The sequence below is a fragment of the Cololabis saira genome, chromosome 2 (genome assembly GCF_033807715.1).
Source record: "Cololabis saira isolate AMF1-May2022 chromosome 2, fColSai1.1, whole genome shotgun sequence".
Lineage (NCBI taxonomy): Eukaryota > Metazoa > Chordata > Actinopteri > Beloniformes > Belonidae > Cololabis > Cololabis saira.
The window spans coordinates 30,748,489-30,770,892 of NC_084588.1; the positions used below are offsets into that span (position 1 = coordinate 30,748,489).

General features: G+C 39.0%; 2 protein-coding genes across 5 annotated transcripts in view; one reads left to right on the forward strand and one right to left on the reverse strand.

Annotated features, from left to right (window-relative positions):
* Positions 1-6,094, forward strand: dkk3a (dickkopf WNT signaling pathway inhibitor 3a). Its single transcript, XM_061743238.1, has 7 exons — positions 1-204; positions 428-538; positions 624-662; positions 1,337-1,429; positions 2,608-2,752; positions 3,553-3,709; positions 3,818-6,094. Exons 1-7 carry the CDS (start codon positions 46-48, stop codon positions 3,903-3,905), a joined length of 792 nt encoding a protein of 263 aa, XP_061599222.1. The 5' UTR covers positions 1-45; the 3' UTR covers positions 3,906-6,094.
* Positions 5,987-22,404, reverse strand: part of usp47 (ubiquitin specific peptidase 47) — a 25,807-nt gene continuing 9,389 nt past the window's right edge. Inside the window, exons 8-28 of one of the 4 annotated variants that reach the window (XM_061743217.1) lie at positions 21,002-21,151; positions 20,728-20,823; positions 20,478-20,630; positions 18,872-19,030; positions 15,983-16,114; positions 15,141-15,217; positions 14,977-15,032; positions 14,161-14,273; positions 13,932-14,033; positions 13,590-13,797; positions 13,205-13,320; positions 12,972-13,091; positions 12,053-12,866; positions 11,698-11,873; positions 11,516-11,596; positions 11,154-11,269; positions 10,940-11,058; positions 10,459-10,589; positions 9,637-9,684; positions 9,429-9,559; positions 5,987-8,166 (exon numbers count right to left, since the gene is read on the reverse strand). In XM_061743217.1, the coding sequence (XP_061599201.1) occupies positions 7,992-8,166; positions 9,429-9,559; positions 9,637-9,684; positions 10,459-10,589; positions 10,940-11,058; positions 11,154-11,269; positions 11,516-11,596; positions 11,698-11,873; positions 12,053-12,866; positions 12,972-13,091; positions 13,205-13,320; positions 13,590-13,797; positions 13,932-14,033; positions 14,161-14,273; positions 14,977-15,032; positions 15,141-15,217; positions 15,983-16,114; positions 18,872-19,030; positions 20,478-20,630; positions 20,728-20,823; positions 21,002-21,151 (3,273 nt within the window). In that variant the 3' untranslated portion in view covers positions 5,987-7,991. Of the gene's footprint in view, positions 8,167-9,428; positions 9,560-9,636; positions 9,685-10,458; positions 10,590-10,939; positions 11,059-11,153; positions 11,270-11,515; positions 11,597-11,697; positions 11,874-12,052; positions 12,867-12,971; positions 13,092-13,180; positions 13,321-13,589; positions 13,798-13,931; positions 14,034-14,160; positions 14,274-14,976; positions 15,033-15,140; positions 15,218-15,982; positions 16,115-18,871; positions 19,031-20,477; positions 20,631-20,727; positions 20,824-20,997; positions 21,152-22,404 lie in introns of all 4 variants that reach the window. The other 3 variants (XM_061743209.1, XM_061743202.1, XM_061743226.1) reach the window with 3 other exon arrangements.

Genomic DNA, 22,404 nt, shown 5'->3' on the forward strand with positions numbered 1-22,404 from the left:
TCCAGCTGCAGCAGCATCAGCACCAGCAGCACCTGCAGCTCCGGGATGATGAGATCCGCCCTGCTAGTCCTGGCTCTGACAGCAGTCAGCAATGGCATCCTCCCCGAGATCGCGGACTCGGGCATCAGCCACATCCTGCAGGTCCCGACCGAGGCGGAGCAGCTGCAGGATCCGCAGCAGCAGCCCGAGGATGCGCTTCCCCAAGTATGCAGGCTGTAGGCACTTCTCATCACCTCTCATCCAGCACTCTGCTGTTTACGTGACGAGGCACAATCTCACTGGATGTTCAGTAACTTACTATCTTGTATTGTGGGAATCATTTTTGCAAAGCAACATATATTTCAGGCGGGGCAAACAAAGGATTAGAGAGAGATTAAGGTGGAATATGAGAGTTTTCTGTGTGCATCTTTTATCATAATTCTTCTAGACAAACGAGAGTGTCAACAATCCTCACAAAAACCTGACTCAGAGTCACCAAAACGAAACGGCTCCTGACAGGGTGATTCATGGGGATCCAGTCCACTCCATAGCAGAGCAGGTAAGCTTTTAAACACTAAACAAAAGAAAGACAGTGTTTGTTTAACCTCCTGAATAAAACTAAACAGAATTCTTACCTTTCACAGGAGACAAGGAACAGTGAACTGGGGAACAGCATTGATCATGTAAGTTCTGTTTATGTGCAGCTATAAAGCTATAAGTGATAAACAAGCCAGAAAATATCCTTTTTTGTCTATGTTGGTTTTTTCCATTTCCCACTGCTCAGTTTGAATTTCACAGCTCTGTAAAGGTTGCATAACGCCTGACAGCACCAAACAGCAGCTGACTCAGCAGTCTTTCTGAATAAGTTATTTAACAAAGTGTGTACAGTCATGATTTATCTGTGACATATGTGATTTGAAAATTTGATACCAGCTCATATTGCCGGTTTTCAAAAATGATTCCTGTAAAGGAATGTTGATATACAGCTAAGTTGTAACGGGTGCTTTGCTGCTCAAACCTGGAATAATATTCAAGGATTGAAGCTTTTGATGGATATATGCAAACATAAACGTCTCAACCATCTCCTTTGCAGTTAGACAAAGACTAACTACAACAGTTAAAACAACTTGCTACTTTGGAAACTGAATTCCTTAAAAGCTAATAGACTCAGATATTTTTTAGAATCATGCATTGATATTTGTTTGACACATTTATGAAAGAAGAAACAGTTTTGCGTACATTAGGTTCCTTTATGCAACCAGCTCACTTGTGTTTTTAAAAATGTAATCACTGTGAGTGACTTTAATTTAACATAAGAGACTTTCCTTCATAATTCCTCATCTTCCTCGCTTTAAAGGGATGCATCAGTGATGACGAGTGTGGCAAGGGACGGTACTGTCTTCAGGCCACACACAACCCCAGGTGTAAGCCCTGTAAAGAAACTGATTTGGTAAGATAAGCTTTCTTTGCCTTTTTATTACACAGTTTTATTACTTTAGTTAACTTTCTCCAAAATCTTCAGCAGCATACCTTTATGTCGTCCACATGAGTGTTTGGATTATAAAGTCAGACACATTTTGGCAAACAAGACACCAGAATAATCAGGAGATTTCCCGTGTTTTTTCAGAAAAAAACACGTTTGAAATGAGTGCGTGAACGTCAATAAATGAAACCATCTCTATTGTGCTAAATGTTAAAAAATTACTTCAGTTTTTAGGTTGATTCTTTTTTAACATTTTATTAATAGAAAATATTCAAAGGATTTAAAAAGGGCTAATAATAGATGTGATTTGTGAAGATAATGATACTGATTCATTAATACACCAAAACCACTGTAGATCTCAAATTATACTATCATTATACCTGTGTCATATTGTCCATATAGCATCATAATCATGCTGATCACATTTATTTGAGGACATTATGTCATCCAAACAGAAGCAGGTATCCTCACATGCACACGCTGAGGCTACTGATGTTTCACCAGACTGCATTGCAGTGTGTCCACAAGTGTAATTGGAGTGTGTTGTTTGCTCTCTGTCTGGTGAGCCTCACATGAAAGGACGACGTTGAGTCAAGGTTGAACAAGAGCTCTCCTCTATTGTCTTGTCTCTCAAAGATAAAATATAAAGGAAGTGCTATTAGTTATTTTCGAGCTTTGATTCAAGCCTGTCGCTACAGATCTGCTGATGATATCATATCTGGATGAAATGTGCTGGAGTCGAGTAAAAAGTAAAGCAAAGCGATAAAGATATTGGCAGTCTGCCATATGAAGATGCGGCCGACAAGGCTAATAAATCCAAGGAGGACAGGATCTGTGTCTTATGAAAGTTGCTGGGCCGGTAAATAACAGACCACTCTCCTGTTTCCACATTAAGAGGCTGTGAAATGAGGAGCTCCTTCCACTGCTATCGGACACCGGCTGACCAGCTGATCTCATTTATATTTTATTGTAGAAAGTCAGGGACCTTTACTCTGAGAGAACCATGAAGGTCAACAAGGCTGCCGTGAGTTTTGTTAGACTTCATGTGCAGGCTCTGCTCTCATCTCCGTGACCTCGTCTACAAGAGTGTTGACTGTTTGCCGAAACACCCAACAAAACCATCCACATATCTTTCTTTTTTTCAGTCCTGTACTAAGGACGTGCAGTGCTGTGGCGAGCAGCTGTGTGTGTGGGGTCAGTGCAGCCAAAATGCAACCAAGGGAGAGGCTGGCAGCACGTGTCGGTACCAGACTGACTGCAGCTCAGACCTCTGCTGTGCCTTTCATAAAGGTTTGACCCAGCAAACAGTACATTTTTGCATGCATCAATCATGATCAGAGGTGTCAAGTAAAAAAGTACAAATACTTTGTTACCTTACTTAAGTAGAAATTTTGGTTATCTATACTTCACTGGAGTAATTCTTTTTCAGACGACTTTTTACTTTTACTCCTTACATTTTCACGCAATTATCTGTACTTTTTACTCCTTACATTTTAAAAACAGCCTCGTTACTCTATTTCATTTTGGCCTTTAAAAAAAAACTATCCAGTTAAATTGCTCCATCCGGATAGAGTGAATTTGGTTGTGGTTGTTTCAGATGTTCTTGTCCAGTTTTGTTCTTACATCCGTTCCCTCAGATTCCTGCAACTAAACTTGGATGTACATTCCAAAAAAGGTTAGGATAAATGATAACATGCCTCTGAAGTTTGACTTTTTTCACCATTACAATACTTATAGGCAACTAGTCATCATATCTCCTGCTCTCTGAAACACATGTTAATGCTCAATAGTACACATATATGGTTCTTTAATATATTTGCATTATACTAAGATGCATTCATTTTCAATGGCTTTTGTCCTTCATGGCTTTTTCCCCCTTACATTACTTTTACTTGTACACTTTAATTAGTTTTGAAACCAGTACTTCTATACTTTTACTTGAGTAAAAAACTTGAGTTGATACTTCAACTTCTACAAGAGTATTTTTAAACTCTAGTATCTATACTTCTACCTGAGTAATGAATGTGAATACTTTTGACACCTCTGATCCTGATGGTACGTCTCCTCTCTGATGGTGTGTTTCTGTTCAGCCTTGCTCTTCCCTGTTTGTATGGCTAAACCCATTGAGCGCGAGAGCTGCTTCAGCGCCTCCAACCACCTGATGGAGCTGTTGTCGTTGGATACACAGGACGAGGGACCCAGGAAATATTGTCCCTGTGCAGGTGATCTCCACTGTCAGCATCTGGGGTGAGTGAGCATACATATGATTTCATTTCAAAGAATGTATTATTTTCAAATATACAGAGGAATATTAAAGCTTTCATCCTTGTCTCTAAATCATGACTGTTTTGACAGGAGAGGGTCCATGTGCCTGCAAGGAGAGGACTCCAGTGAAGAGGACCTGACAGACTCGCTGTACTCAGAGATCGACTACATACTTTAATAAACAGCTTGGCATAACTCACAATAACTTAACAGCATGACAGGGATCTCAAGTGGTTTGTGGGCTTTTACACACAATCACTTAGCTTTCTATTTCCAAGCTTAATCCAAAGTTGTAAAGCATTAAGAGCATGGATGAAAATATGCAATTTCACTGCATTTTTATGTATTTATTTTATGTACGGTAGGTTTAAAATGCATCTGAATATATAAACCAATATGACTCTGGACACAGAATATCTGTAAATGACTCACCTTGCAATGTACTTATCAGTCTGCAGGTTATTGACCCGGTTTGCAGCATTGTTGCATTTGCTGTGAAGTGAATTCGACCAAGCACCAAAACAGTCAGCATGTTGTTGCACCCACGCTCTTCTGTAGATGTGTTACTATGGGTTTGTGTGGTTTCTTGGTTTCTGTTGTTCCTAATTCTGGTAGTTTTTAGATTATTGCATCCAAAAATGCAAACATGTCAACATCTTGGGGAGAAAGCGTTTTGGCTGACAAAGTATTTGGCAAGCTGTCAAATACAGCCATTTGTTTCCCTCCAGTATCTTTTAGCTGTGATTTGTGTGTGTGTGAAAACCCACTGCATGTTACTAAATATATGGCTGCTAAAAAAAAACATATGCAGTTGAGTTTTCCCTCTGTATTTCTAGTGTGTAATTTGTTTTACCATTTAGATTTTTTTGGTAGCCGGTGTGTGACATGTCATAAAAAGTCCGACCGACACCCCAAAATCACAGTAAACGGCCTATTTTGAACAACCTTTTGCGCAAACATCTGAATCAATCAGAAAACCTGTCTCCTTTGAAATAACTTCAGTCCTAAAATCTGCTCAGTAACATCAGGAAGAGAAGGGCAGATTATTTGATTTAATGAAATACAAGCTGAATCCCCTTACCACTACTGTTTAGATTTGACCAACTGTGTATCTTCTTCTTTCCCTTTCAGCAAGTCATCTGTCTCCATCTATCCCTTTCCCCTGCATCCTTTTCTCTTACACCAACCAACCTCATGTCCTCCTTCACCCATATGTCCCCTCTATGGTTTTCCTCTAGGCCTCATGCCTGGCAGTTCCCACCTTAGCATCATTTTCCCTATAAATTCCCTAACCCTCCTCTGTATATGTCCAAACCATTTCACTCTGGCCTTTATCTCCAGAACATCATCCCCCCGATCATATCCATACTTGTAATTCCCAAAGAGAAACTCAACATTTTCATTTCTGCTACCTCTAGCTCTGCCTCCTGTCCCGTCTTCAGTGGCACCGTCTCTGAACCAAACATTGCTGGTTTCACCAGTCTTGTACACCTTTCCCTCCATTCTTGCTGATACTCTGTCAAACATCACTCCTGACACTTTTTCTCCACCCGTTCCAACCTGCGTGCATTCATTTCTTGACCTCTTTTCCATTGCTCTGGACTGTTGACCACAAGTGCGTAAAATCCTCCACCTTCTTTACATTTTCTCCCTGTGACCTCACTGTTCCACTTGCGTTCTTCTCATTCACACACATGTAATCAGTCTTGCTGCGGTTAGCCTCCATACCTCCACCTCTCCAGATTTTTCTACAGCTGCTCCCTGCTCTCACTACAGATCCCAATGCCATCTGTAAATATCAGTCCATGGAGATTCCTGTCCGACTTCATCTGTCAGTCTTTCCATCACCATAGAAAAACAAGGGGCTCATGGCCAATCCTTGGCACAGTCCCATCTCCATGTCGAACTCCTCTGTCACACCTACGGATTAACTCACCGCCATCTTGCAGCTCCCTTACATGTCCCGCACCGCCAACATACTTCTCTACCACTTCAGACTTCCTCATACATTACCATAGCTCCTCTCTCAGTATCTGTCATATGTTTTTTCTAGATCTACAAAGACAAAATAAAGCTCCCTCTGGCTGTCTCTGTAGTTCTCCATCAACGTTCTGTACTACAGGTGCAGTAGTACTCTTTCTTGGTATGAAACCATACTGCTGCTCCCTAAAGCTCACTTCTGTCCTTAGCCTAGAGTGTATATGGATATACAATTAAATAAAAACGTTGTGTTTGAGAGCTGCTTGAAGTGACTGCCAATTAAAAATTCTAACACAACCGTGTCAATTTATTTGTAGCACCTTCGGTCCTGTTAACATTCAAAACAGTGATACAGATTTGCTGGATACGTTGACATCATAGACCCACATCAGAGAAAGTTGCAGTTGTGCGTTTCCCACAAAAGAGCCACATCTGACAAAAGAGAGGGGCCATATGGAGTTTCTAACTAACTGTTACAAAGAGAGACGTAAAGGCTCGGTTTAAAGGGTAGGCTTTTGGACTGTCTTACAATAGTATTTTCACCTGCATCTAAAGCATTTTATAAAGGAGCTCAAAAAGTTGTCAACTTTGGGGGTGGGGGTCTACTCTGCCTCCTTTCCTGACTTAAAATAAAATCAGTCCCAGGAATGTATCTGTATGCAGTTTGAGGGTTTTAAGAGCAGTAATGGGACTTAAAAGTCCACATGAGAAACCACATAAACCAAATTTAATAATCATTGATGTAACAGTAAACATGTTACAGCTAAACTGGTTCAATATTAACCCCAACACTGTTCCTAAACCTGACATGCAGATTGGACAATTAAAAAAAACAAAAATAAAAAGACTTTTGAACCACAGCCCTTTTGCATTTGAGTTAAACCACTTTGATTTACAAGGGCAGAAACTCAATTTATGAAAAAAAGCACTTTAATTCATTTCTAAAATCATCTTTAACTATTTTCACACAGGATCTGAAGTCTCAAAGAAACAAAGATTTTTTTTTTTTTCCTCTGATATTGGCATTTCTACAGTGAATAGCTGGTGGCAGCATCAGGAGCCTGGGGCGGCTGGGATGCAGTCCTCAGAGCATTGGACCAGTCAGGCTGCAGGTTTCCTGCACCTCTGGTGTCAGTCTATCAAGCAGCAGCAGGTAGAAACGCCCCCCCAATAAAACAAAAAAACATACAAACAAAATAAAACTTGTGCTCTCAGCCAAAACCCCAGCAACAGCTCCTTCCCCTCAGTACAACATCTCACAGACAAATGGATGACACTCATGTACACCCAGTTCATATGGTGCAAAACCAACAACAACAAAAAGATATACACTCTCTAAATTAAAGGTTAATAAAGACAGCAGTTGTATGTCTGGTGACTCACGAGACCTAACTGAAGGATCAAGTCCGGAGCAAAGTAATAATTTACAATGAAAAATGAAACAATGAGATTCTTAACATCGTCTACTTGGGTCTCATTAGACTTTATGTTAAAAGGACCAGCAGCCGATACATCACCACACTGGGTGGAAGTGAAGTGAAAGAGGCAGAGCTCCTGTAAAGCACAGGGACCATTAAGGACAACCTATAACAAGACATTACTATGGGGTATTATGAGAGAAAAATACAAGTTTTAGTTTACAAATTATTAAATGATCCATCGAATCTTGTGAATTAATGACATTCTAACTTGAAAGTCACTGAGATAAGTTTGCGTCGCCAGAGGAGATGAGTTCAAGGAAGGCTGGATACGTAGTTCTTGATTTTATGTACTGTTGAATATCCATAGCAAGAAAAGATGAGTGATCTCCCTAACAGAGCAAGTATTCAAAAGGTGTGAGAACATTGGACTCACAAGAGAGCTACACGATTCAGAATCAACACCTTTAAAACCAGGAAGATGAACAGACAGTGACAGACAGGAGAGTGAAACAGACTTACATAGACAGAATGGATGCCTTCCAGACCAGTTTCACAGTCCTGACATTTCTGCATCCGTAGCTGAATCTTTTTTTCTTCAAATGATTTGTCGATACAGTATTTAATTCTTTTCTGTGTGAATAGCTTTTGTACTTCCCTTTAAACTTTACAGTACAATACACTATAGTGCACAACAGGGTTTGTGAGCCAGCTGTGGGGCTCTGAGTGAAGGGTGAGAGCACGTCCACCTCCCAATGCTGCTTGATTTCAAGTCACTAATGGGCCTGTTATTCACAGTCCCGATGCCCGGCTGCTCTCCTGCTGCGGCCAGGCAACCTAAATAATCAAGAGTGCTTCTTTGTGCTTCAGTCCTGCCCCGGATCTTTCAAAGGGCCGCCATCCAGGTAGATCTTGAGGGCCTTCTCCTTGCGTGGAGAGTAGCTGACACGATGTCCTGTCTTGAGCAGTCGGCTGCTCTCCTTCTTCATTAGCTCATTGCGTTCATCCTCTGACAGCTCAAGAGGTTCCTCTGTGCTGTCCCTGTAGGAACAAAGATCACATGTTGAACATGATGTTTGTGTCTATTCACTATTCCAAAAAGTCATACACCAACGGAGACTTAATCCTCTAGCAAATATTCAGAGAAACAGCAGATAAGAGTAGAGCTTAAATGTAGACTTGATTCTAAATGTTCAAAGTATCTTTTTTTAGTTTCAGTAACCATCTCTTTTAAAAGTATCTTTACTACACCATTTAAATTAACTCAAAAGCCTTTTCAGGCGTCACGTCATTTCCGACACTATGATCAGAATCTCTTGTACGCAACATTTTTTTTTAATATAAAATTTTTTATCTGTTATCAATAGGTAACAATGCAAGTAAATGCAGCCCATCCAAAAGTATTCTTTATATGAGATAATGGGTGCAAAAAGAAATCAACTTACTGGTTCTGACATTATTAACAGGAGTTTGGAAAAACACTCATTGAATTTCAAGGTATACATAAAACCTAGTTTTGACGTAGGGCTGGGCGATATGGACCAAAAGTCATATCTTGATATTTTCTAGCTAAATGGCGATACTCGATATATATCGATATTTTCTCTGTGCCATAATTGGGGTTTCCCCAAAAGCATTATAGCATAGCATCTCTGTTAGCTTCATTTTTTTCTGAGGCAAACCCTTAAAAAAACACTCCGTTTTAATACAAAGCCTCGTGCCAAATGTCACACAGGTACCTTTGTTAACAGAGGTCTGCACAATATCAAAATGTATAAAACAAATGAAATAAAAATAAACTGCCTGCATATATAGAATAAAAATGCTTCTTGAATAAAATAAAACAAATATCCCTTTCCAGCATAACAATTCAATTAAAATACACAGTGGAAAAGTCTGCCTGTTACTGTCTACATTGTATTAATTGCACTGAGGTTGACAGTTGTGCAAATAACAAAACATTTGTGCAAATCTCAAATAAAGCATTCAAGTCAATTTGTCACAAAATAAGCTATATCAAAATCAGAAAAAAAAAAAGTTTTTTTTTTTTAAATCGATATAAACGATATTGTCTCGTACTATATCGCGTTTGAAAATATATCGATATATATTAAAATCTCGATATATCGCCCAGCCCTAGTTTGATGTAAACAATCTTGGGTTTCGCATTTCATTGAACACATTTGGTGCGGTGTTTTGCCAAACTGTAAATACACCGTGTCTCATAAGCTTTATTAACTTATTCAGCATTTAAAAACAAAAACAGAATCATGAGCAGGTAGTTAATTTGACTTTTCTTTTACCTGTAGAAGACCACAGCACCATCATCACAGATGTAAAGAGGCCACACATTGAGGGTCGACACCTTTGGGTTCCAGTCTAAATCCTGATGGATCTCCAGCACAGAAATATCACACGGAAACGTTCCCCTGCCCTGAACCCAAAAAACAAGGAGCTGCTTAGTAAATTCATTGGGAAAAAGGAGATAGTGAGATAATTTTATCCACACACCTTTGCAAACTCTAGGTTGTCGAGGGGAATACCGCTGATTTCACTAAGCTGCAAACAGAATGAAGAGATTAGTCACAAAAACAGCTGTTAGTTCTGGCTACAATTAAGGAAAGAAAAAAATAAAAGAATAATTTAACTGTTTTATATATGTTGGTGTGTGGAGTGAAATGATGTGACACAACAGCTCAATCACATGCTACTTCAATATACAGTGCACAAACATGATGGATGACAGTCAAAAGGAAATAAGCCCAAGAGTAGGTGGACTGTTTTGCCGGTTGTCTTGGAATGGAATGACCAAGGACTTAACTTATGAAAGTGGGAGTTGATGGCGAGGACATTTTGGAAAAATTTCTTTCGGGAAAAATTATATTCTTTTTCAGACTGCTTGATTAAATAAACTTTAATTTTTTAGTTAATTCTTTCAACAGGTTGCTTTCTAATTGGATATTGATACAGTCCACATATTGTGTGAGCATCTGTTGTCCTGTCTCAACACAAAAAGATCTCCGATTGTTAATATTAAACATGTTGACTATTGAAAATTTGAGATCAGTTTTTTTTCCCCCCCAAAAACACACCTGACGCCCCAGGAGAATCTGCTAGGTTGATTAAAATGATTGGGACTTTAGCAGGGATTGTTGGAAAAGAGAGAAGTGGGGCCAAATTCGGCCCTGATGATGTTGTAGTGTTTGACTAGTTTAGATGGCGATGGCCATATAACCAAACAATAAACTTAAAAAAGACTAAAAAGGAAAATGCATGATATCACAATGAAATTGTCAATTTTGATATACAGTCTATAAGTCAGTCAGGAATTACCTTTTCCTTGAGTTCTTCTACACTGCTGCTATCCAGAATCACCTCCTGGAAAGGCCCCAGCTTCATTGTAGCTGGGTTCCATCTCCGAGTCAGAATGGCCAGGTGTGACATGGACTTCATTTTTTCCGGGTCTGATAAACAAGAAACAACAGATTAACCAAATCTAGCACTTAAGATAAATTTTAAACAATGAGAACAATAAAATGCTTTCTCCTGAAGTCTGGCTGTTTCTGATAAACTGAAGAATGCTATGAAATCATTTCATCACTACAATGTTGAATTGAAGTCTGAGGAAGCAATGATCAATTTCATCCCCTGCTTTATTAATCTTAAAATTAATTTCTTCTCCTAAAGCAAAAAAAAAAAAAAAGGCTTCAAATACATCCGTTATGTAGGTAGAAGCTTAAGACACCAGGAGCTAAAATATATCCCACAAAAAGCATTCTAACTAGTACAGAAGAAACTACAAAACATTTATTACCATCAAGAACTTCCATAAAAACCTCCCAGTTGGAGGAAATGCTGATGTCTTCCTCATAGACGTGGTAATCCAGGAACACTGTGCCTGGATTTTTCCATGTCTTTTTCCTGAGTCGAACCCTAATCACACACACACACAGAGTTTTGTAAATTGTACATTTTCTCTAAAGGCGAAGCACTGAATCCATCCAAACTTGATCTGTGACTAATCATACCTGTCGATGCTGAGGTCAAGCTTGCACTGCTCTTTCAACTGAGGAAGCAGCTCCTCCTTGGACTGTCTGACAGTCATGCCCTTGCCAAACACTGTGTCCACAAGGAACTTACATGGCTGAAGAAAAACGACATAACACAAGTGAGAAGAATCCTGTTTGATTCTGATTTAACGTCTGCATTTAGCCCATATAAATATGTACACACACCCAGAGCAGTAAAGACATTAGACACAGAACGGAACATCAAGATAAACTCAGAGCATCAGGCTCTGAACAGACAAAATAAATAACTAAAGTAAAAAAAAAAAAACTAAAAAAACCCCCATAGGATCATAATCACAGAAAATTGATCCAGGTCTTACCTCTGGTTCATTCACAAGTAGCTGATACACTTTAACTCTATATTCACCCTTTTTCAGGGCTCTTCCCAACCGAATGGTTATCTAAGAAAAACAATTGTAAAATAAAATACAAAGATTAGCTGTGCTTCCGAGATTTGTGCTTTTGTACACAAATTAATTCAACCTGATAAATAAGTCCGAACCTTGTTGTCATCAGAGAACGATGAGAGCGTTTCATTGAGCCGTACACTCTCAAACTCCTGGTTGTTGGCGTACACCCGGAAGACCTTGAACTGGGTGGACGGTACTCCTACGTAGGGCTCCAAGTTCTGTTTGAATGCTGCTAATGTTATTCTTTTGTCCACATGCACTACTAAACCTGAAGCAGATCACATGAAATAAGAATGTAACAGTGGAAGTGATAGACAAAATTAATTAGAGCACTTAATGTGAAAACTGACAGAGAAAACAAGATAAAAAAAATGCATTATAAGAATGCATTTACAAAAAAATTTGTACTAAACAATTTAAAATGGATCATGAATATGAGGTTTATACATTTCTGTGTATCCCACGAAGCCTCATCCTGAGAATAAGGTTCTGTCCTGAAGTAGAGGTACTGAGCTTCGGCCTTGCTCTTCCCGTTGTCGTCATACTCGCTGTCTGTTCCAGAGTCTTCTTCAGCCGTGTCCCACGTCTCTTTTTTGCCCTCGTGGGCTTTGGAGCGTCGACTGCTAGTGATGCTGTGTGAATCCAGGCCGTTAGCCAGCTGGATGGGACCACTGTCCGCATTGCACAGTGTGTCACTGCTGTGACTGGAGCTCAGGATGTCACTGTCCACTGAGCTGGTGCTGCGGTCATTGTTCACCTCAGAGTCCGACCGCTCCTCGCAGACAAACTGGGTCTCAATGTCAGAGGAGGCACCGCCGCTGCCTCCTGGCGTAGCCCTGATCCGGTTTTCCAACTCTCTGTTGTCTGCAGCAACACAAAGCGATGAGTTGGAGTCAGCGTCTTGAGTTGGTGATTCGATATGTTCAAAGTCGCTGGTGTCAGAGCTTTTCTGGCTGTCACTGGTGCTGGAGCCCTGTTGTTGCTGCTGCTGCTGCTGCAGGGACAGATTCTTTAACTTTTCTGTGCTCTCCTCGAGGATAGCCTCTACAGTTTTCCTGTTACCTTTTGACCCGTCAAAGGGCCCATCAGAATCTTCCCCTACTTTTTGGCAAAGAGTTCTGTTGGCCAGGGTCCCGGGAGACTGCTCTGGCAGTAAGACTAACAGTCGGATTGTGTTTCCGTGACGGTCCAACAGTTTCCACAACAGGGAGTCAGTGAAAGGAACCTGATGATCAGTCAGCTCGGAGCTCTCTACAAAAACCTGGTGAAAAACAAGACGCAAAAGTCTGTCTTAATGCCCACATATAATAATTTGACTTAAAATCCTTTAAGGAATTTGCTTTACAAACAAAAAAAAACAACAAACCTTGTTACTCCTGAAGAATCCCTCGGCTTTGAGTGTCTTGCTTGGAACGTAGAGAAGCCTTAGGTCATTATAGCAGCGCTCCAGGACCACTCGCATGCTTTCTGCTGATAACCCTGTAGCCTACAAAAACACAAGCAGTACTCAAACCATGATCTGATGTCTCATGGCCAATTTACATTTATTATAGACTTTTATAATAAAATACATACAAAAGACTGAGAGGACTTAGCAACCTGTGCAATAAGCTGTTTGAATTCAGTGATTGTTTGGTTCAAGTACGCTCGAACGCTGATTGGAGTGGCGATGGTCTCACTCTTCAAATCAACAACATGTACCTTCACCATCACCTCTGTGGGGAAAAAATAAAATAAATCAGAAACACATGTTTTCTAAGCACAAAGACATTTAAGTGATACCATAACCATCTATTCATTTGTGTTCACTTGTTGTCATTTGTTTTTTTACATTTCAGTGCTGATTTGCATAACATTTTTCCATTCATATTCAGTACTTGCATCTAAGTTGTCCCTTATGGAAACTTATTTTACACAATTACCTACACAGCAAAGCACAAAGTTATGTAATTTCTATACGTTTAAAAAGCAGCAGTGCACTGACCTCCAGGTTTGTAAGGCTGGAAGACTTGATCTGGCCGACGGGTCTCAAGCAACAAGTCAAACATGTATGAGGACTTGATGCCGCCGAGGAGAAGGCCCATGGGAGTTTCCTCCTCACCTTCGTACGATCGCTCCAAGTACTCATGGAACTCATCATACTTAACCAGACGACAGCAGTCCAGGGGAACCACTCCATCCAGCTCCATCAGCTGTACATAACACACAATTGGTAAAAAAAAGAAAAGAAAAAGATGTTAAATGCAATTAAGTTGACAAAAATGTCCAACACTGATAAAATTGCTTTAAAAAAATAAGGCATAATGAAGACAACAATCCAACAAACTTTATAGGCCATTTCTGTTGCTTCTCTCAGAGTTTTGTCCTTATGCACTTCCAACTTGCTCTCCATCATCATCTTCACAGGATGCACGCAGAAAAGCTTGATCTGAAGTGAAAAAACACTTGTTTAACACAAATCCACCCCCCTTCCAAAAAACAAAACAGGCAGTACATTAACTGGTCTATATTCAGAAGGAGAACACATTCATTTTAATAAAGCCAAGGATATGTACCTTGCAAGTGTTGCGCTCAATCTCCCTCTGGCGCTTCTCTTGCTCTTCAGACTCTTTCTCTTTCTGAACCAAACTCTTTATGTGCTCTGGGAAATCTTCCACAGCTGAAAACTCTGCAGACAGAACACATCATAATAAATCCCCTGCCAAGGGTGAAAATACAAAACAAGACAAAAATGGGAGGGAACAATCGTGACAGGGAAATGATCAAAAACAGCATCATAGCCCATGAGGTTCTAAAACCAGGATGTTTTTCTTTTGAAATGGATTTAGTCTGGATGAACTGTGAAGAATGACTGGTGGAAACTTTCCCAGAATAAACTCCACACTTATTGAAAACATATGACAATAAAAAAAGTTAAAAAGTTGACATAACATGACAGTTGAAATAAGAATGTTTTATATGATATATGTTTTTTATTCTTTTTTTTTTAATCCCCGATTCTTTTCCCCATTTCATCACCCAGTGCTCAGGTCTCCTCCTTAACCTGAGGAGTGAGCAGGCCGCTTCTTTTCACCAGACAGGGTGGGGTTTCTCTGGCCGGACGTAGCGCGTGGAAGGATCACGTTATTCCGGCCGGATCCTCCCCACCCCATCTGGCGCCCCGGCTGGCCAGAGGGGGCATGTATAGCCCAGGACTGTGTGCATGTTTTTGTGAGGGAACACGGGGAGAACATACAAACTCCACACAGAAAGGCCCTTTCGTGTGGGCACTGAAGTCATGGGGGAACTAACACGCACTTCAGCGCCCACAGCGGCCCCAGCGGGAATCGAACCCGTTTCATATGGCAGACAACACCGAATCAGTCTCTTACTTGCGTTTCTTGAGGGATCTTTCAGTCTATATATCAGCATATATGCATTTGTAGAACTGTTGAGAGAGGAAAAAAAAAATATGTAGTTAAGGAACAGACCAAGTTAAAGAGAGAATATTGCCAGAGAAGAGCAGATTTTTCCTTTCACGGATAAGACAAATAACCTTGCAAAGGCACCGGAAAAATAGCCTCTGCTCCCTGAGGATCCCCCATGTGTCTTCCTGATATCATCCTGGGTGATCTGTTCAAAATGTAAAAAAGATAATGAGATGACAGCAGCATAGGCTGGGTTTCTTCAAAGAGGAATGAGGAAGGCAAATAAGGATGTTGTTCTAGTACGTTAATCTACCTGACTTTCTGCACAGGGTTTATACAGTAATCCTTATGTTAAATTTAATACCAATTTAATACCTTTTTCACTACCTTCAGATTTTTTTAAAAAACTGTCACAACATTAAGTGTTAATCACGGACCTTTTAACATTAATACAGATTTTGACCTATAGAACACTATACAGAACAGATTTATAGACTCATTGATGTTGACCAGATGTTTCACATTTATTTCACTTTGTGAATGACAATAAAATGGACTGATTAAAATGTAAAAGGTAAAAAATAATACCAATTTAAAAAAAATAATACCTCTGACAGTGAATTTAACACTTTTAATGGCCTTAAATTTGGCAATTTTCATTTATCACTTTTTAAAACCCCGCGGAAACCCTGCTGCATTAGCACAAAATATATTGTTTATTCATACAAACTGCCATCATACTTTATAATAATAACACCTTGACCTAACCTCTCCCTGCTCTGGATGGACTTTTTCTTTTTCTATTCTCCATCCAGTCTGTTGCTTTTGTATATAATTTGTATTTTTTTTTTATCTTTATTTATTTTCATTGTTGTCTAATCCGTTGTATGCTGCTGTGATACTGGAATTTCCCCCTGAGGGGGATCAATAAAGTATATCTTTATCGTTTTATTGTCTAAAGGCGACTGACCTTGCTAACGTGTTGATCATTGAAACTGTACCACTGGCCATCGCTGAAAGATTTGATGCAGGCGTAGTAGTGGCCACCTGCAGCACTCCCAGAATGGACCATGACAGAGAAAAGCTCAAAGGTCAGCAAGCTCTGAGAATGAACAGAGAAACATTGTTCAGAAAAAGCAGCAATCAAGATGTTATGATACACAATAATAACATTATCAGGAGTCCCCCTTATCTCGACGGTATTCAGACAGCAGGTAAAGATTTACGAATTTTCCAGCGTACTCATAACAGGTTTCAGAAAACATTTTAGAAAATGAGTTTGTTTTTGGTGATAATTACATTTTATAACACCATTTCAATGTGTTGGAGAATGTGAAAGCATATCATAAGAGAAGGGAAACTCTGGCTTAAGTTCATGCAATCATCTTTTGAAACAGCAATATAATCCATGTTTTAAAAATCAAAAATCTCATCACAGATTATTGCAAATCACTAGATTTTTAGATGCTTGTTCACAATACCTGTCAAAACTCTACATGCTCTGAATGTTAAAGGTGTTCAGTAATGTTACAGACGCCTTAACAGTTGTGGGAATTCTTCAACTCCGACTACCTGGGTAATCAGTTTTGGCTGACAATGAGGTCAAATCGGAAAGCAGAGAACTGCAAATTAGACCATCGCCTTAATATGAAGATATAAGGGATAATCATTTTATTTTCTTTATTTAACCACTTGAGCTATAACGTCTCTTTTCCTAGATACAATCAGACTTCTAATTTGTGTTTTTTTTTCTTTTCATTCCTTAATGTCCCAGGTACACTCTAGGAAAATGAACTTTTCCCTAAAATTTTGTTGAAAAGGTGCAATAAAAAGCAATAATTTGGCCGACTGTAGCTGATAAGAAGTACAGCCTGAGACACAAAAGAGAATAGAGAAACTGAATGTTTACACAGCACCGCTTAAGCAAAAATAAATGTGTTTTTTTTTGTTTTTTATGTGAGCAAATATGATGCCCAACCCACCAAATGAGAAGAAAACAGTAAGACACATTGGGTTCTTATTGTTTTTGCATTTGTAAAGAAATGTAGGGATCCATGGTACTAAACCAAAGCTACATAACATAGAAGATGCACACACAAACAACATACAAACTATCACCGTAAACACCGACAGAAAAGCGGCTTCAATGCCTCTTTGTTTCCGATGCAAACCAAGATTTATTTCTTCTATTAAAGACAATTTTATATTTACGCTCTTTAACAAGATAATCAATATGACGATTAATGTCAATCCCATCTACCCAAATATTTATGAAAGTCCAATTTAATATTTCTTAGTGCAATACAGTTTTTTTTAGAACATTTTCAGTCTGATTTTAGCCTCTATAGAGTAGTAATAGTGTAAGGGTTTGTACCTTTTTAAAAGTTTCATCAGAATAAAAGCACATTTATTCACTCATTCTTTTAATTTTCTATCCAGAATAATTTCCAAATATAGAAAAAACCATGGACTAACACTGGAACCCTTGGAAATGTCTTTAGTTTTTGAACAACATATTTACAAAGATCCACAAGTAAGGCAGCACGAGGCTTTTGGGATCCAGCACAGTAACCGGATGCTAATCCTCCACCTTTTAATAAGAACACAGGCTGCCTTTCACATTTTAACTCAAAATATGAGTAATGGTTCAGCAATAACCTGTACTATCACTAAGGATCCAGACTGTCTAGAACAGCAGACATTTTATAGGGAATGTCTTTCAAAGCTTTCAACCACAGACCCAGCATGGAAAAATTGTGTTTAAAAATAAAAATAAAAAGACTGATACAACTTGGTTCCTCACTTTTTAAACCAAAATATGTTCAGTGAAATATGAGGCAATATGAGAAGTATTGAAGATTATTCTAAAGATTTTGAGGGGTTACAACTGAATGAATACACTGATTTAGATTTTCTAACTATTGGGGTACACGCATTCCTCAAGGCTCTAAAAGCTAGCCAATCAGCAGGAGAGTTTCAAAGTCTTGCTTGAGCTTTTAACTGATTTTTCAAATAGTTTCTGAGGGACCAAAACAAACCCCTAAAAATCCCCCAGCTGAAAGCCCTGGACAGAGCCAGAGAGCTGGACACACACACACACACACACACACACACACACACACACACACACACACACACCACTGAGTGGAAGCCTCAGCTGATGCAGACAAATGTCACACTACAATGGATTTTGCAGCACAAGACAAGTCTCACCCAGTGCTTGCCCTCAGACTTTAGTGATTATTTCACAGAAAAAGCAATCAGGCCTAGCTACTTTAAAAAGTGCTGGTGTTCATATAGTGTTTTTCCAAAGGATGCATCTTAAAAAAGGGAAAAAAAAGGAGGCTGGGGCTCATATAAGTACAACCAACTTACAGTATATCCAGGTCAATATGGTATACTTTATATTTAAGACTACAAGTCATCAGATTTTGTTTTCAATTATCATTGATTTATCAGTTTAGCTCCCGATATTCGCCTCCATGTTTCAAAAATATTAATGCAATATGTGCACGTCAAATCAGAGTAGAAGAGTAACAGCACAGGTCTCATCAAGCCACAATGGGTTAATGTTGGAGCACGCCATTTCTAATCAATTTAATCAACGCAATGTGAACAATTGTTCTCAAAAGCAGAACATATCCAAATTAGTGTTGCTTGATTTTCCAGCCCGGTTTTCATTCTGGATTAAAAATGAACAGTTATGCTGGTCAGAGTCTGCACTGCGTGTTTCACAGGTCAAGCACTTCCACTCTCCAATCCCCAAGTGCCCCAATCTGAGGTTCATATGCATTTTCAGATACAGCATTGGCAAACCAAGTTGAACACATTAATTTAGTGAATGGGGAGAGATTTTTACCTTTGGCTTAAATGCCCTGTCTGTGCTGCTTGTGCTGTCCAAGCAGATGCCCTCATCCACACAGTCATCAGTGGAAAAATCATTGCTCATTTGGTCACTGTGGCAACTGCCTTCATTCTCTGCTCCACTATCAGTGCAGCTCTCTGTCTGAGGCGACTTCTACAGAGGGGACATTTAAAAAAAATAAAAGGTTACAAAAAGGCAATGGGGCAGTTTTTAAATCATAATTTATATGTTACCTTGACGAGATTAATCCATACAAACAAGCTGAATGCTTAGCTTTCCAATAGGATAAACCTTTAATAATCCAAAATAAGACAGAACCCAGAAGGTTTTATTTAATCTTGGTTTATTAAAACAAATCCTCAAGGCTGATTACCATTTACGCTCAAAAGCCTGCTCAAAACAAATCATTGCAGAATGTTCAATAGAGCATGATGTCTGTGGCCGGATACCACAGAGAAGGCTGCTTAAAAAAATACTAAATTAGGAGCCCTAATTATATATATAAAAAAGAAAAAAGAAAAATTGTCTCCAATTAATAGGTATCTCATCATTTCATACCTTTATGGTGCTGTTCTTATGAAAAAGACTTGTGATGGTTTAGCAACCTGTATATTCCAATATTTGAACATCTCAGCTTGCCCGGTGTGTTGGGGTTCTGTGCAAAGCCTTTTACTTCGAAAATTAATATCCTTCTCTAATTCACAACTTTGTTTGTCTTCCCACTTGGCTTATATGGTATTTGCAGCTCTATGTGGTTTCTGTCAAAATTTGTCCAGGTGAATCTTTTAGCTGAGCAATAAGCCATCTCTAGAGCAATTCTGATATGCTATGTGGTGGGATTACAATCGTTCGAGTGGACCCAATCAGCCGGTTCCCAAGCAGAGAACAGTGACAACAGGTGCAATCCAAAGACAGTAGCACCCTGACACTCTGAAAGCCAATATTACCAGTCAAATAAACGTCAATCAAATAAGGACTGTGATTCTTCTGTGAATCCATTTTCTTCCCCAACACCTCCTGCTAAATTGAAGTTAGTGGAAATCTGCATTTCAAAGAGGCCCAGTTAAGAGTCTAGACCAAAACAAAAACTGGGACTGTGTGTTACACCATCAGAAATACTATGGAGGCTAAGCTGCCCCAGCTCTCAAAGGCAGACCTGTCCCAAAACTATGTGCTGTTTGAAGCTTGTTAGAGGTAATGTGATCAAATGTTTGAAATCCAAGAGCTCTGTTACGTTGTTCTCACTAGCAGTGCTGGGAATGCTTAATATATTACATTAAGATAAAACATTCAAAATATTTGTACATTAAAAGTTAAGGAAATTGGACTTGTCTATAACTGCAACTTGCACAATGATGAAATTACAAATTACAACAGAATTTCTTTTTTTAAATCTACAGAACACAAATAATTTCAGATGTTTGCCTGGGTTCTTGTGTGCGTCTCTCCCCAACAGCAGCAGCTTACAATTAGATCACATCTTTCATGTTATTTTGATAGTTAAAAGGAGATGCAAACTCACATTTGGTTTAACCTACAAAATGTCACTATTCTGGGGACCCACTAATCTAATGTAAACCAGGGAGTGATTGCTGCTCACCTCATCCTCTACGTCAATGAATGGGCTCATGTCAAGTTCCTCTGGGAAAGTCATGCGATCATTAAGCTTGATGCGATGCATAGTGGTGTAATCAAAATCGAACCTTTTCAGCTGTAATGTCAGCAGGTAGGGAAAGTGCAGAAATCTCAGACCCTGGGTAAAGAAATATTTATCAAAGAATCAGACAAATTCAATAAGAGAACACTATTCTCTCAACATGATTTTCATGTCACATTTTCTGTGTTCTCACCTTCCGGGCGTCACATTTCTTTTTGCAGCGTTCACAAAAGTACTGGTTGGGCCCATCTAGAGTTTCTGGCTGGATGAAAGCCTGCAAAGCCTCTTCCTGTAGCAATACAATTACAGTTTTGAATTGATTTAGATACATTTTTAAATAGTCACAATGTGTATCAATATAAGCTTTTCAGTAGCTGTGCCTTACACATGGTTGATAGAGTTGTAAATACTAAAAGGATATCAACTTGTTTAAAGTTTAAAGGAATTAAACACCAAGAAAAACCCACCACACTCCCGTAAGCCTGGCTGGCTCCAAAGGGTCTGATCACAAGAGGTATGTCCAAGTAAGTATCAATTCTCCAGCTCTCATAGCCGCACTCCAAACATCGGACATAATCCTTCAGCTTCCCCTGGTACAGCTGGTTGATAAGATCAGCCTGAAAACATTAACGCATGACAATTAAATCTCCTCAGTCATAGAATGTCTTGTAGTAAAGAAAGCACCACTGATGTGTGAAATTATATCTTATCTAAAATGAGATTAAAATACATTTTTATATGACAATTTTTTGTCTCTTTCTTTTAATGAGTTTTGCCAACCAACACAGACTTTTTATACATAAAAAACAAATGTTAAATTAGAACATGGTTGCCCCTGCAAACTTCATATGGCTCTGCTATCTGAATCGTATTGACTGTGACATAAACACAGCACAGAAATGTGAAAACATGTCATCATCTTTTACAGAAGCCTCTCTGATCAAGTGGAGTACTCAAATTGTTTATAGTTCCTGGTTGGACCAGCAGTCTTACTCGGTGATCTAGAATGTTGCGTTTCCATCACTGGTTAAATGAAACAGCACGTCCTTGCCACTGTGAGTGCCTTTGTGTGTTTTACGAGTTACTAAATTTATCTTTGAATAAACGAGTGTGGTTAGAGATAAACAGAAAAAAAGATAAGCAACAGAAAAAAACTGTGATGTGATGAAAGAGAGGTGGATACAGCTTTTGAATCAAATGATACAACTAGGAAGGTTAGCATTTAGCTAAGCAGACCGAAAAGTGGTGAGAATGGAATTAAAAGCAAATGACGACACTACTGCAACAAAATCACTTCCATCTCCACCTTCAAACTTCATCTTTTATTAAGTACAACCGACTCCTGCACTTGCCTTTAGTCCTCCTTCATCCATACTGACTGTTTTACTTGATTAATTGTTTTATCTTTTGTATTGTGTTTTAATGTATTTTTGTGTATTTATATAACTTTGTTTTTTTTTCAATCTTAGCTCCCTCCCCTTACCCCCCTAGGCTGCACTTGTAAATAAGAAATGTGTTCTTAAATTGCTTGCCTGGTTAAATAAAGGTTAAATAAATAAATAAATAAAATAAAAAATGATACTGTCATTATACACAGATCCATTACATTTTGACAAATTCTGCAGTGGAAAAAAAAAAAGGACCAACATAATTACTCATTCCAATTTCAGGGTTTTTTTTTGTCCTAACAAAGCTCATAAGTTGAAAACACATGTACATGGCCACACTGGATTAAGGGTAGGCAGAATAGAAATCACTCTACAAAGGGAGGGAGAGGTCCAACAGCACTCTTTTTCCTCAACAGACCTTTTGTTTCCACTGGGGTGCGCTCATTTTCGTTTGTTGGAAGTATGAGAGTTTTTGTTTCATC

Coding starts and splice junctions, on each gene's coding strand:
- dkk3a (XM_061743238.1), top strand. CDS start 46: ATGATGAGATCCGCCCTGCTAGTCCTGGCTCTGACAGCAGTCAGCAAT. Junction 1,430..2,607: donor CCTGTAAAGAAACTGATTTG/GTAAGATAAGCT, acceptor TCTTTTTTTCAG/TCCTGTACTAAGGACGTGCA. Junction 3,710..3,817: donor CTCCACTGTCAGCATCTGGG/GTGAGTGAGCAT, acceptor CTGTTTTGACAG/GAGAGGGTCCATGTGCCTGC.